General features: G+C 41.1%; 1 protein-coding gene across 1 annotated transcript in view; it reads right to left on the bottom strand.

Annotated features, from left to right (window-relative positions):
- STARD13 (StAR related lipid transfer domain containing 13) overlaps nucleotides 1-16,442 on the bottom strand; it is a 769,773-nt gene that overhangs the window by 604,065 nt on the left and 149,266 nt on the right. Inside the window, exon 3 of the mRNA XM_069205550.1 lies at nucleotides 9,066-9,203. Within this exon, the coding sequence (XP_069061651.1) occupies nucleotides 9,066-9,203 (138 nt within the window). The remainder of the gene's footprint in view (nucleotides 1-9,065; nucleotides 9,204-16,442) is intronic.

Genomic DNA, 16,442 nt, shown 5'->3' with positions numbered 1-16,442 from the left:
TACTTCATTATGTCGGGAGATGGTGCACCTGTTGCTGGATCTCTCTGAGGTTCTCTTGTCAGCAAATCTACACTTCTCTTGCACTCGACCCATAAGTCTGCTCAAACCACTTATTTCTAAAAGGGTGTTCAAATCCTCCCACAGGCATTTTGCGAGTTTCACAAACCTATCTGTTTGCTGGTACCATTCCACTGGTTTCTCTCTCAACCTGGAATAACCATTGGTAAGGGACAAAATGTCACTTCTGCTCCAAGGGATATTGACAAAATTCCCTCCAGGAATCTATCTCATTGGTAAGATTTTTACCTGGTCCTCAAACTGCTGCACAGTCTCAGTAATATTCTCAGAATTCCTTTTCTTCTTGTCTCTTTTCTTCACCCATCTGCCTTCCCATTTACATTATGCTCCCCATGTTTGAATGCTCCGAGTTAATTCCCTAATATGAATTTTCATTCCCAGGACTTTCATGTTCTCAAAATCCTTTGATTCAAATTTTAACCTGTAACTCCTCTTTCAATGTTTGGTTTTCTCAATTTCTATGTCATATCTTTCTGCCAAGTCTGCTAATTTCTGAGGTGCTATTCCTGCTTTGTTAGTAATCAGTTTGCACAAATAATGCAACTCATCTTCTCTGAATGTGTCAATTCTGTCTAACCCCATTCTTCCCTCAATTAGGTCTTCCTCATCTAGTCTAAGCCTGGTCAAATTTAATGCACTTCCTCCGTTGGAATCTCCTTGGGTGCTACACAGCTTTTCTAACCATTCAGTTAACTGCTGAGCCATCAAACATTGAAATGAAATGTTCCTATTGCTGACACCAGGCACTTGCTGTAACATTAGTCTTTGGGTCTCTGGTGTCAGTATGCTTGGATTGGGACATGTCTTGAATCTCCCTTGACTATTCAGAGGAGTCCTAAATGAACCCAAATCAGTTAATGGACCTGTTCCATCAAATGACGGTCTCATGGGAGTCATCATTCTTGCATTCTCAGTAAATCTCTCCCTCTGTACACTTGGATTCAGGATTTTCTGTTCATTGTTTTTATTATTTCCCTGGGCAAACAACGGTATGACTGGACCTATGTTAACTGGTACTAACACTGCATCTGGATTTGTATAGACATTTGGATCTCTGGGGTAGATTATTCCTGTATTCTGACTTGTCAAAGCAGACATTTCTGTCTGTGATCCTGTTTTGGGGCGTATCTCGGGGTCATCTGTGTTTGTATTGGGGACATCAAATTCAAGGTAGACTCTGTCTGAATGAATGTCGGCTTCTGATAAACCTGTCCCGTCGGCACTATTAAGTTTGTTGCAGCATCTACAGTAGGTACATCTGGACAAATTCTGGATCTGTCACTCTGTGGCGTAGGCCTTTGAATCGCAGAAGTAGCTGGAACACTATGACTAACCTGTATCCGGCTCTGTCTAGAGTCAATTGGTTTCGGAGCTGTAGAGTCTACACTAGTGCTTGAGCCTCCCTCATGTGCTGCATATGGTGGGGGACGATTTCTCAGTAACTGTAAAATAAACTCATAATCATCTGACTCTTCATTGTGTGTTGAAGACTTCCTAGACTCTGTGGTTTTCTGCTCTCTCTCATCTGAAGGATTTGAATCGCTCTTCTTAGTACTCTTTTTAGCCTCATTCCCAATCTCTTGTGTAATTACCGGAAACAGCTTAATTCCCTGTAAAGTCTCAGTTCTCCAAGATTATGGTCACTATCCTGTCTAGCCTCTGCTAAAGTCTTTTCAGCTTTCCTCATTCTTCTCTCAAATTTCAGTTGCTGTTGCTCTATAGCAACTACTGTAGTTCCCAAATCACTAATGCTTCAAATTGTGTAGTTCTCGAAAGAGGTTTTAAATCATACAACTCTTTCCTCAAATTCTCCAAAATCCTCAAATTAAATGTTCCATGGAATAGGAATGCTAAGTTCCCATCCCTCTCTTGTTCTTTGCACCATTGTTTCAGCCAAAAACATGGCACAGCACCTTGTGCTTCAAATACAATATTTGCGGGTGTACCTTCTGGTGGTGTAATTTCTCCTATTCTAGTTGGAATAAACTTATCTCCCCTTGGGGCACTCTTTAAGGCTTTGAAAAATTTCATTTCTGTAATTTACACTACATTCAATCAAATCAGGAAATGACTTTCAATCCCAAAATCCTTTTTGCCGACCTTCTCAACCAATTACCCTTCACGGTTGTCCACCAATCCGTTCCCGACCTCCTCATTAATCAGCCTATCCCAGCACGGCTCCAATGACGTCACACTCACATGTACAGTGGCTGACAAAGGCTTTCGGCTTGGCCTCCTAAACTCAGATTCACACAAACCAAATGCAAATATAGTGAGCACCAAGTAAAGCCCAATACACAAATTTGTCTGTTTACAACAGGTAGGTAACACAGTCGCTTCAGAAACCTTACTGATTTTTCACTGTGGCATTTCGCTCTGAGAGATACTCCTTCTATCTCAGTTTCCCTGACTCACAAGCAAAATGTGACCAGTAAATTTTACTCTCAACTGATCATGGCATCCTCCTGGTGCACATTGGACTCCCCAAATCTCAGTTGAAAAACCTATCATTCACTTTAACAAACACTCGCAATTTTGTCAACCAAACCTGATTGACCTATTAAACAGACAAATTACAACATAAACCAAGTGTCTCATAGACTTATTCAATACTCCGGAGTCTTAGACCACACAGGGTCTGTATACCAACAACCATATGGACAATTTTTGAGCACAAAGCGCCAAACACATGTGAAGTTCGATGACTTCCCTACTCTCACACTTTGGAGTATGCAAACTCTCTAAACAACTTCATCTGGAGTACGCAAACTCCCTAAACACTCTCAAACATCACAATCCACCTGCGATTTGCTTAAGCTATGTAAGTGCAAAACCTATTTCTTTCACACTATCACTAGAAATGCTGAGAACATCCTCAAACAAACATTGGCAAACTCCAAGGTTCTGGGAAAGTCATGGTAGGCTCTTAAGGAGACCTAGTCTTTTCTCTTTGTATCGCCGAATCTGGAAATCTTAACCTTTACCAATTTCTTTATCAAATATGTCAATTACTTTGATCTGATAGGGAGACTACCCATCCAACTCTTCTTGCATAATTTAATGGAACAAGGCCTTTATGGTGACCACTTAAGGAGGCAAACCATGTAACTCTTTTACCTATTTCTAAAGGGGAAAGTTTATGGTGGCCTCTGAAGGAGACAAACCATCCTACTCTGCTGCCATTTCTGTTAGCGCATCTGTCCTTATTTGGTTTTTTATTGTTTATTTATAAGGGGACGAGTTAGAGGTTCAATGAACCTTTTGACTATGCTTAAAGTGATTCCACCATAATTCCAAATGCAATGCAATGCAATTACATTATTATAATCAATGTACATCAACAAAATTCCATTAGAGTAATAATCTTCACACACCATGACCTATTTTGACATGAATAACCACGCCTTTGCATAAAAGTTAGAACGTTTATTTTCCTATATTAACAATGCTAAGAGCACGTAAATTAATCTCAACACCAAATGATAAGCATATATGAATAATACCGGTTGACCAAATCTTTAAAAGAATCTCAATTTAGTTAACGCGTTGACAATTAAGAATTCCAGAGTCACAGTACAAATAAATAGCAAGAATAACTGCGCAATAGAAATAGCATACATCTAGATTCAACAGGTGAAATTCCATAAATTCTTTAATAACAATTTGTTAGCATTTTCGGTCTCCCTAACTAGCCTTCTGATTAGAACAGCATGTTTGGACTTCATGCAAAACAATTTAGTCAAGTTAATTTGGAAAAACATCTAACTGCCTCTATCAGAATAGTGGTTGGTATCTAGAAACAAAGAACAAATCTATGACATAAACAATAGCATTTTGTTATACCTCTCCTCAATATGGATCAGCAAGCTGCGATTCTCTTCGTCGGTTGGACATCAGTTTGGTCCGCATTAGCAACGGGCAGTGAAAGGGGATGGTTCAGATATGGGGGCTGTAAACTATCTGAACCACGTAAGAAACAATATCTAATGGATCAGCATTCAGTATTAGAAATTTAAGCACAGGAACTGTTCAGCTCCTCAAAGAGAATAGAATAAGCGCCCCTCTCCACTGTGAAGTTGGGCTAAGTTAAATTCACCTAAAGAACTTCCCACTTTGCCATTGGTCAGAAAATCGTATGTTTACAATTAATCCAATTGAAATAACACCCCAAGTCTAAGATATAACTAAACTGTCTTTCACATGTGGATGATTGGCTCCTCCTCTCCTGTTCCCATAGTCAGACTCATCAGCGATTCATACTCCAGTCAGTGCTTCCATTGTTAGCTCCTGGGAACATTGCTGTCGCACACATCAAACTATACATTGTAACATCTTCTACTACAAGACATCCTAGAAAGCAGTTCTCATGAGAAAGTTAAAGACATCTGTTTGGTCAAAACAGTGTGAACAATAAGTGTATTTATTTCTCTGGACATACATTCCCACGATTTTATTAAACAGTGCAGCTTAATATGAGGCTGTGCAGACTAGGCCCAAACTTCGCTAACTTAAGGCCTACAGTAATTAAGCAAATACATAACATGAAATCATTAGTATAACACACTCCTACAATTGCTCTACACCTACAATTTGAACAATGTTTAGTATGAATTCACTAAAAGCATTACGTATTTAATGGGGGCCACTCACGTGGGTACATTTTCCAAGTCACCCAGTATTTTCTCTATTAGTCTAATTCCATGCAAATTCTTAATCCATGATATGTAAAATTCATTAGTAATGAATGCAGCGTTCACAGCCTCCCTGCCATGGTCGCCCTCTTGTTTTCTTTCTTCCATTTGTTAACCTTTTTTTCAATTCTTCTACCTTTCAATTGCTCGGTTACCTATCCTTTCTTTCCATATTTTACTTTATTTTCTGATTTTATTTGTCTTTAGTACATCCCATTTCTGTATTTAGCTGTCCTCTTTTCCTTTCTTTTTCTTCCCCATCTATCACTAGCTACTACTATCCTTACTTCTCTTTCCCTGTTTTCTCTCTTCTTTCTGTAATTCTTCATGTGGTTCTCTTCTCTTCCCTTCCCCCTTATTTGCTGTCACATCTGCTCTTTCATTACATCTCCATTTTCTTCACGTTTCATCCCATTTCTTTCACTCCCGTCATCTTAGTCAGGAACACTTCATGTAATGTCCCTTCCCCTTTCTTATTGGTTTACTTTCTTGCTGACCTTCACTTTTATGACTTTGCATCCTTCCAAAATTGCTCATTCTATCTCACGTTCTCTTCCACTGAGCCACACTGCTCTTTTCTCTCTTGTTTTCATTATGTGTCATTCTCTCTCATGGGTCATTTGTTCATTATGAACATGTGCCCTTCAGTCAGCCTCTTCCATAAATAGTGAATAATGATGATGGGGCTATCAAAGCCATGTCAATATTGAAAAATTATGCAGTACAAAGGTAGCAACAGAGCAAGGTTGTCTCAAAGGTGGAACACGTGGTAGCAGTAAAAGTGTTGCTCACACACAAACACTTAAGCATTTAAAGCTCAATACAAAAACAAGTACTGCACAGGCAGGGGTTCAATATCTCCTCATACACTGAAAGGTACAGCACAAGCAACATCACTGCATGAATTCCCCTACACAGAATCAGTGGCCAGCTTGAATAGGCAAAACACATAGCAAAACAGTGAAAACGTGCCTGAGACAAAATAGATACAGCATGAGAGGAAGCTATGCATGCTTCCTTCATACACAGAACAGGCACTGCGTTGACAGCACCTGTTCAAGCTTTCTTTCCTTGTGCAGAAAAGGCACAACATTGCAGCGGCTGTAATACCACTCTTGCACAAAACAAGTACATTACAGGAAATAACTGTTTAGACTCTTGTCTCATAAAATAAGTGGAGCAGGAAAGCAGTAGAGCATACAACCTTGCAAACAAGCATTTGCAATGCAATGGGTCTCGCAGTTGCTCGACTTAGAACTATTAGTGTTGTAAAGTCCTAACCGGACTTTTATTGCACATAAAATTAAAATGAAAAGTAATACAGTTTTACATAAACAACATGATTTAAAGAACCTCGCCAAGAGCGTGAAGGAGCACACACAATGAAGCAGAAGTTCGTTCGCAGTCAAACATATTCGCAAATGTGCAGCGAGATTGCACCGCATAGGAAATAAAAATTAAAAGCAGTCCAGAAACAATGCTGAAAACATGGAGCCTCATATGTTTTCAATAGTTGGCCAGTGCACCCGAGGAGGGCTAAACACTGGAAAAGGCATAATGTATGCGTGCCTTTCACAAATAAAATCAAGTGATTTTTAAAAGGGAAGCCCACAAACCAACGAAACAGGTGGGCATGCGATGGGCTTGGTTAAATGCCCACAGAGAGATTACAGCAGGGTAGAGCGCTTGCGCACTCGACCCTAAAAAGATACAGCACGAGAAGCAGTCGTACAAGTCTCCTTTTCAAAAAGTATGACATATAGGCAATAGCTTTGGAAGTGTCCCTCACAATAAAATTAGAGCATGGATAGACTGGCTCAGAACAGGTACAGGACTGCAAGGAAAGAGCACTGTAAAATGTTTGGACAAAAAGTACATGCTGGACAGCTGTGCAAGTCCCCCCATACAAAACAGGCACATTGTCCACAGCAGCTCAGTACGCCTACCTCACAAAAGAGACTTTTCCATTGGCAACAGTGAAGGGATAGATGTCCACAGCTGCCAAGCAGTACCATGTCATGTGTAAAGCATATATCCTTTCCTGGCTTTTTATTCAACAGCAGTTTGTTGGCTTTTAAGAGATTAGTGATAATGGTTAAAAAAACACAAGTTCCAGAATGTAAATGTGTGTTGGTTACAAATCTGGGAATTGATGTCATACATGATGTGTGTGCGTGTATGTATGTATGCATGCAAGCAAGTAACAACTTTGAATCGAATGACTAAACTGCAACATTGAGCATAGTTAATGTCTGAGACTTACATCAAGATCAGCTCGATCTTAAACTTTAAATTGCTTAGTTTTGAGATCAGCTTGTGAGCTCTGATGTGTTAAACGAGTAGCTTTTGACTTATCCACAGGACTTAACTAAATACACTGAAAGGATTGAAAAACATCTTATGGGCAGATTTAAGAGCCCCTAGCACCACCTTAGTGCCCCCATAGTGTCATTTTTGTTACACTAAGGCGGCACTAAAGTGGCATTTTCCCAGCACCATATTTACAAAGGGGCACAATGCGTGCATTGTGCCACTTTGTAAACCCTTGAGCCATATTATGCCTGCGCCATGAATAATGTATGCAAGGGGGGGGCATACCCCAACTAGCGGGGGCCAAAACAAATGGCACAAGGAAATCTAGATTTCCTTGTGACATTTTGTTTGGCTCTTTTAACGGCTGCTCAGAGCAGGCATTAGAAGGGCGCTTCCATTATTTATAATGGGCCCCTATGTACTCTGCAGCAGTAGCGCAAACATTTTGGCGCTACTCCTGCAGAGTACATCAATAGCGTCAATAAAAATGACACTATTGTCCCCTACCCTGCGCCATGGTGCACAGTTTTTTAAATACAAGGCACCAATGGTGGCGATAGGGGGGCGTTAAGGGTCACAAGGAAAGTGGCGCTGCACTAGCTGCAGCGCCCTTTTTCTTAAATCTGTCCCTTAGTTTCCATGAAGCATTGTGGCCTCACAGGCAAAAAGGTCAGCAAGAGCCTCACAGGCGCCCTGCTGCCAAGTCTGGGGCCCACAACCCCAAAGTGCACTCTCTTAAGGTGGAACATCAAGTTCCACTCCTTTCTCTCAGGGCCTGAATGATATAGGCTGCGGACACTGAAGGGTACCACCAAGCACTGCCTCCTTCTGCAGGTTTAGCTTAGAGCTTAGCGGAACTTTGTGTTTTTTTTCTTTTGCTGCATGGGCATGGGGCGAGGCAAGGCCAGCTCTAGGGCAGTGCGACAGGTGACAGGTGCCACCGCACCCAGTGCTGACTTTGGGAGGGGACACGTGTTTTCAAGTATAGTTTTAAAAGCTGGTACTGCAGCGTTCCTTGCCGCCAGCAATTTTCAGACAGCAATAAAAATGTCAAGATAACTCTGGTGATTAATGTTCTGCCTAGAGAGAGTTTGGAGTTTTCTCTAGAGGAAGTTTTAAGATGGCACAGGGTGTTAATATGCCTCCTGCAAAGAGCATGCACCATGCAGATGACAAAGTGCCTATAAGGCAACTAGGTCAGTGGTTTACTGCCTTTGTCAGAGAGGTCCTTCTACTACTTACAGTTTAGAAGTTGAAATCCTAATAAAGAACAGAAAACTGTTATCAAAGAACTACATGCATTCCGCAAAATATAGATTAGAGCTTCATTATTTTCCGCACTCTTTCATTATCCTAATGTAGCAAAAAGGGTTCAATTGGGTATAAATCAATTCTTAATATTAAGAGAATCCCAACCATGGTGTTACCAAGTACTCAAACAATACAGCCTACCAGTATGAATGGGATGTGACTCCCACATCTTGTAGTTCTCTGTCGTATGTAACATTTTTTATACACAGATTTACACATGTATAATTGATTATCTCTATGTGATGTGTGCAGGATGTAAAGTGCTCTGAAACCATACATTGGAACGAGTGGTGCTACAAAACCAATGAACTGCATGTGAGAGTGGTTATGGAGACTTGAGGGGCACTGTTAAAGGGCGGTAGTGAGGGAATCTGTGGTGGAGGTGGTCATTGGGGGCGCTAACAAACATTGTCGCACAGGATGCCCCCAGCGCTACGGCCGGCTGTGGGCGGGCGGTGGGGGAGGTGGAGATAGAGTGATTCCAGAAGGAACGTTGCTGGACCACTGGCTCCATCTGATCTGCTAATGATGCCACTACCCCATATCTAATGCATCGAGACGAATTAATGTTCATAGAGAGGACTGTGTTCTCCTTTGTTCCTGCGCCTTTCTGAGTATTTATAGCAATGTATGGTTATGAGCTCTTCATTAACAAAGGTAACACATCCATACCGCTTGGTTGCGCCTTTTAGTCGATGGTGTGCTGGAAGGAGAGGAGGCCGCACTCAGGGCGTCTTCGATGTCGATGTTCAACTGTTCCAGCTTCATCATGAGGCAGCTCATTGATTGTGACCACTCGGACAGGTGTGTCTAGGGAAAACCCAGAATAGAAGCGGATCAGACAGAAGAAATGCTGTTCAGGCCATTAAAAGATCCTAAAACACTGTACTGCACGTCCTTGGAAATGGCAGACAATCCCATGAGGGCTTTCAAAGGCCTCTGCCGAACGTACACTGCTACAAAATAACATAAAATACACGTAAACATTAAAAAGTGTGTTTGATATTGCAAGCCATGCACTAAATGGAGCTTATTTAGGATCTCGAACCTGGCTTTATTTGAGTCTAAGGGTTATGAAAACAGATGTTTTATGAAACAAAGTTCAGACATTTGTATTGCCTTGCCTGATTCCTATATTCTTGAATCTTTTCACCCTAGTTTCTCTGGGGTGTTCACTACTTTCGAATGTGCCCCTTTCCACCCACCACATTATTTTCTTCTTATTTTGCCTTCAGCTAACCTAAGCCAATTTCAGCCACTGCCCTTTCTGCCCCGCCCTCCCCACTATAGTGAGAGAAGATGTTGTAGGAACTAGAAAGCGTTGCATGCATGCATGAAAGACAGGACATGATGTGGTCTATTCTCCTTTCTGTTAAAAAAAATTGCATTTTGACATGCGAAGATAAAGCCAATAGGTTTGATTTTTCATAGTGGTTTCATACAGCAGCCCAAGCAAATCATCCAAATAGATCTCTTGGCAGGTCTGAAACGACGATAAAGTATCATAAGGTCTAATGATCATACTGAAAAAGATAGAAAAACAATTTGGAAAAAACTTTGTGATCCCTATCAATCAATAGTATTTTCACTGGTCCAGGCAACCTTTATTTAAGAGCATGTGAGATAAATGGAGAATCACTGTCACAAAGCGATAGTTAGGGCTAGAGTCCTCACATTTTCTGCAAATTCTATATTTATCTATTTTTTAGGATTGGACTAATGCCTATTTATTGCAGTTCTTTACGAATTTAGGGCATACATAGGAAAGCTGCAATCTGTCTTGAAGTAAAAATTGTAAGCTGTGCAATTTGTGTTTGTATTGCAGTATGATGCATTACATTAAACTATTAGCTGTGGATGTGCAAAGTGTATCCTTTAGCATGAGACGTCATCCTGCCACTAGTGTGTGAATTTCAAGAATGCTATGTCTTCATACTGCCCATGATGGGGGTCAAGCATTTGAGATAACTGTTTGTTTGAAAATCAATCAAGTTCCTGACTTAGAAAAGTGACTTTGATGCCTCATTTGCCTCACAATAAAGTTAATACTCTCTAGTGTCACCATAAGTTGATTTCTTCTAAGGAAACAGCCATACCAGTAGGTAGGGAGAGATATTGATAGTTACACTGCTGTATCTGCCACACCACCTCCAACTGTAGGTAATACATATGGCTTGTGGTGGACCCACTCTTTCCTAACACCTGCTTTTTTGTTGATGTTTTGAGTGCTTCTTTGAGTTGTGGCATTTGGTTGATCTTATCTGTGCCTTGTCATTGACAGCTACCACAAGACAGAATTACATTTACTTTCACCCACTGTCTACAGAATACTTTCTAAGAGTGTGAAGAAAGATTGACAAAACAAGAAAGAATCATCAGCAGTATCACACACATTGTCATAGTAACATTCCAATGTAAGTTGGACAGAACATAGTCATAAGTCCAAGCCAGACTTACCGCCATCACAAATCAACAAACTAAACCTAATTTTGAATTCCCCAATATCCTACTGAAACCTGCTTCAACAGAATGTTGCAAGTCGCTGATTTTTTTTTTTTTTGTTTGGTTAATAAAAACCATTAAAAAACATAGAGTTAAAAAGATAAATATATGTACAAACTCTTTGGAAAAAGACAGTTCTTTTAAAGGACATTCTATTTACATTACCCATAAATTTAGTGATTTTTTACACATTTGTCATGCAGTGACATTAATGAAGTTCAGTTCAAACCCATTTTAGTCTACAGATTGGAATGTGAAAGAAATCTGGTTGCACGTGCCATAATTGTTATTTACGAATTGACAATTCAGTTGGGTGTTCTCTCCAGAAAGACATAAATTCAGCAGTTCTTACTTGTAGATCCAGAAATTCTGTCCTTAGCAATTTTCTTCATATATCAGTCAAAAGGGGACAGGTACAGAAGATATGCAAACTGGTCTCAGCCTTATAATCAGACAATGAACAAGATATAGAGGGCCAAGTGTAGTTCCAGCGTGGTACACACTCCTTTGGAGTGACAGCACAATACCTATAAGACATCTATGACAACTTCAAGTGAGTTGGTCATTAATTATTTTCCTACAAGCAGATACAGAAGGGGGTTGTCACATTCTCCTTGGTTAGGCCAGAAGACTTTGTCATCCTGCAGTGAAATGGTCTTCTTCACTGGGTACAAGGGTATGGGTTGAGCTGTGGCACTGGGTGTAGTGCTGAGAGCAGACATCCTCTGAGCTTCTTCTGAGTCATCATTGATGATGGAATGTCCTTCTTTTGGAGACCAGCAGCAATTGCATTGTTTGTGCAGCAGAGGGGCTTATGTTTCAATTACAGAGAAGGCTTGATTGCAGAGGGACAAGGTGCAATCATTTGGGATGCTAGACTTCTCACACAGAGAGTGTGCTGGAACCAGTGCTTTCAATGGTAGTGGCTAGGCCTGGACATTGACCCAATCTCAGTCAAGGGGATGCATGTAGGGAACTGTGGATGTCATGGCAATAACTTGGCCTCTACATAAAGACCTTAATCTAAAGGTTAACTAAATTTATTCAAGTACTCACTAAACAGTTGTGAGATGTAGGAGATCTACTTTTTCAAGAAAATATGGATAAAATGGGTTATAATGCTAGCTACACTATTTCTAAAGTTACTCTACCAGAAATGTAAATGTACGAATGACCTCCCCTTGCCATCCAGTAGAAGAGGCAGAGGGGAACCTAATATGGGCCATTGTGACTTCTAGACACTTATATTCTCCCTTTTTGAGGCCTGGATTTTTTTGCTCAACTTCAATGTACTATTACCTCCTTCCTCTCACGTAGAGGGCTGGACCACACTTCTGCTATTTAAAACATTTGAGTTTCACTTTCTAAACCTCTCACTCTTTCATTAAATGGTTCAAAGACTCCATGGAAAACTCTGGTGATGTGATTCCTAAAAGCTCACCTTTACTGTTGCACTGTGGCCCCAACAGTAAACATGTGCATTTCTCAAACTGGACTATTGACACCTTCAACAAACTAAGATGCTTTCTCTTCCTGACTAACTGGCACCTTGGTGCAATTAACATTAAAGACTCATATCAGGCAGGGTGAACACCAATGGTGTTATTACTATTGTTGGAGGCTGGTTAGTAGTAGAGATAAATACACACCTACCACTAGCAATAATGTCCCCAAGCCAATGTTAGGTCCAGTCAGGGTCTCCAAAATTAGCCCCTGGCTCAAACCCTGGTGATTTGGCAATGAGCAGGCAGGCTTTACTTAGGAGACAGGTATGTAAAGTAATTAAATACAACAATGCAGTAAATAAGTAAGATACAACACACAATAAAAATCCCACACCAATTTATAAAATGAGTAAATATGTTCATCTTTAAAATGACACCAAAGTGATAAGAATCCAATGTAGGGAACCAGAGTTATGAATTTTTAAAGATTAAATGAAGAAATTTGCTTTCTAGTGCTTAGAAATCAATAGCTCCAACCGGGGACATCTGGGCACGCTTGACCGGGACAAAGTCAAAGTTTGAGATAGACCACAATGGAGCCCTGCTTGGATTCACTGAGCCAGAGGCCTCACTCAAAATGTTACCTTCGCATTCAGAAACGTTTCTAAGGTCCTTTTGGAAGGCAATGTCCTTAGGGTTATTGTTCCAGTGTGCAACATGAGCAGTACTTCACAGTGCAGTTCTTGGGGTTGCAGACCAGGGTTCCAGCAGGGCAGTCCTTCTCTTGGTGGTTTCAGGCAGCAGATTTGGGTTGCAATGCAGCTCAGCCACATTTATTCAATCATCTTGGAGGACTAGCAGGGGGGCACCGCTGTCCAATGAGATGCAGTTTGTCACCCAAAACCATGACAGCCTCCTCCAAATTGTGGCATTTTCTTGTCTCATAAAGCACTGCACTTTAAAATCCAAGATGGACAATTTTTCTCCGGAGGAGCAAGACCTGGTTAAACCAATCAACTGTTGTGGCTCATTTCCATTAACACTTCCCCTCCAGACCATCTACAAATTCCTTTCCTGGGACTGCTATCTATCTGTGGGTTAAAGGGTGAGCTGCCAGGCCTGGCTGGCATTCCTTTCTGTCCTGCTTCCTTCAAACTCAGTTTGATTTACCCAGCCCCCGTCCTGGCCTGGCCTCTACAGCTGCAGAACTCCTGCCATCAGATAACCTCTACTCAGTGCAGGCCACTTATCACCTCATCAAAGCAGCCTGGCTAATCATGTTAGTGCTGACCAATAAGGAGAGGCCATTGGCAGGCTGGATTTTGGCTCACGGAAGAGAAAGTCTCATAACTTATTTTCTGTATTAGTTATGATACATTCAACATTGGCAAGTCGTTGGATGTCTCATTACCAATCTTTTAAGTCCTTTCATGACACATTTAGCTCCTTCCTATCAATATTTATACTTATTTGAAATATTCCCATGCTAACCTATGGAGCCAAGTATCTACAATGGGAGAAAATTAAATGGGCAGTTTTTCTCTCACCAGGGCATATAAAACAACTTTTAGAATGTCCCCGATTAGTTACATAGCACTCCACCACTGGGGCACCTAGGAGAGACCAGAGGGGTGACTTGTATGAAAAAATAATGTAGATTATCACTTTGGAAGTACCTTTAATTCCAAACTCGAATTTGCACACATTTTACTTTTTAAAGACAGCCTGCAAGGCTGGACTGCCTTTAAAAATGACAGCAGACAACACAGCAATGCACAATCCAGTGCAGGAAATCTACTGGGCCTCTAAACTTCCCTGCCCTATCATAAACTAGGGACTTCTAGGTATTTTGAATACCCTTTGCCTTATCATCTACTAGGGACTTACAGGAGTGTGTCATTGCCAATTGTAATTGTACCACTTTACCACATACCTTTTATTCAGAGCACTGGCCCTGGGCCTGGTTAGCAGAGCCCATGTCACAGTCAGGGTCAGTCACCACCAGTATCAGTCAGAGAACATGGGGTGGACATGCTAAAAGGATGACTTTCTAACAACTATGGATCAGTTAATCGAGCTTTCTTTCCAGATAAAGGCTGTAACATTAGGAATGCAAATTCCCAGACACACTTACTCAATAAGCATCATATCTGTAGTTTCTCTTATAAACCAGGCTGGCTTCCAGGTGCTTGGTATCTTATCATTAGCGATTTGGCTTCTGTTGTTCCAGGGTCAACTGCATAAAAAACTAACCGGCTGCTTAACAGTATTGTTATTGGCTGGGATGCTGCCACTCTTGGGCTACTCCATATAGTATATTTACTGGTTTCTCAATATTGCTTTCCCCAATTGGGATCTCATTGCCCCTAGTAGAGGACCATTCAGTAGTCACATATGAACTGAAAGTTCTACATCAATAATGGAGTGCATAACAACTCCATGATATCACTGTAGCACTCTGGCAAACTGAGCAGAGCCCAGGTGCCACTGTCAGCGCCTCACATGTTCAGCAACACCCTCAGGACCTATTGCACATAGAGTACTCTGGGGGCACAATGGGCATGTAATCCTGCTTTAAGCACCCCAGTGCACTTTGGTATTACAGAAGGGGCAGAAGATGCTTGTGCAGCCCCTTCTGTATTACTGATAGTGCTGGTGCACATGTAGCACCAGCGCTATCTTGTAAGTGCATTCCATCATTTGCATGAGGCATGGCCCACTGTCAGTGGGTCCCCTGATGGCAGCCCTCTGGAGAAGTGAAAGGGTCGTCTGATGGGTCAAACCCCTACGAAGGGAGGTGCAGTCACTCACTGAACCCTCATACAAGGGGATCTCTCTCCCATCTTGAAAGTACAGGTGGGTTGCCGCCTGCACTGTGAAACACAGAGTAGCTTTTAAACAGCTGATCCATATTAAACGTGAATGCTCTTCCCCCAGGTCAGCTTGAGTTTGTGGCTGTCCTGAGGACTGTTCATTCACCAGAATGTGGTGCACTTTCCCTGTTTGTGTCATGGCTCAAAAAGGGCAAAGTGCACCTTGTCAGTGACCGGACTACGGTGTCTTGAGCAGCACCAGTAGGTGATTGCCATTCCAGAGATTATTTAATCTGGGCAATATTTCTGTCTGATTCTCGGATTTCAATCTATATATTTTGATAGGTTCTTTATTGTCTTTGATGTGTATGGTTAGTCATGATTTGTAAAGAGTCTGGATTAGTAATGATTTGTGTTGCTTAATGTGAAAGTAAAATAATTTGTCTTTGCAATCTTTGTATATAGTTATGTTTATTGATGGGTGTGTCAAAGGACTCCCTTTTCAGTGCAGCTGGGTCATTGATGGTACTTTATTTTTTGCCACATTTGAATATCCAGTGGCTCAAGAACTGAAACAGGCGCAGTATTTAAAACTGGTGTTTCTCCCTATGGCACAAGATTTATGATGGACATTTCTTTCTGCTGAGGACTAATGTGTCAGCACTGAGTGATAAAAATATAGCAATAATGTGCAAAAGGGCCACAAAATGGTTTGTCTGCAGTAGTTCCCATTTGTAGGTCTCACCTGCTGCTCCTCATGTGCTCCCACTCGTGAGACATTGTATAGAACAAGGAGATTGCAGCCCCAGCACTGCTTAACATTGATTGCTGTCCTCCCGCTGATTTCACTGTGCTTGAGGCGATACTTTTTTCTTTTCTTCTTCTTCTTTGTTGAACCTCCTGCCATTAGTAGCTATGTTTTACTATGCCACACACACCTCAAAGTAGTATTTTGTTCCTTTGAAATGAATCTTTAATCAGGCTATAGATATTATCTGCATTTACTGTGACAACAGATGTTATCTGTTTCCAAATGTGTATTTATAAGACATGGGCGTAACAGCTTTCTTTATGTGGTAGGATTTTTTGCCAAATTACATTCTTTTTCATACATCGGGAGATTAACTGATTTGCTCAGAATCATAGGTGCTGAGATCTAACAAGCATTGGCATAGCCAATAGTTCTTGCCTTTGAGACTAATTACTCTACCATTTCATTTTGTTTGTGCCATACAGCATGGGCATTGCCAATTTTTACAATGATTTGTAGCCATGCTGTGAAGCAGTGT

The sequence above is a fragment of the Pleurodeles waltl genome, chromosome 8, assembly GCF_031143425.1.
Source record: "Pleurodeles waltl isolate 20211129_DDA chromosome 8, aPleWal1.hap1.20221129, whole genome shotgun sequence".
Taxonomy (NCBI): domain Eukaryota; kingdom Metazoa; phylum Chordata; class Amphibia; order Caudata; family Salamandridae; genus Pleurodeles; species Pleurodeles waltl.
Note: the sequence above shows the minus strand (reverse complement) of the source record. Positions and strands in the feature narration are given on the sequence as shown.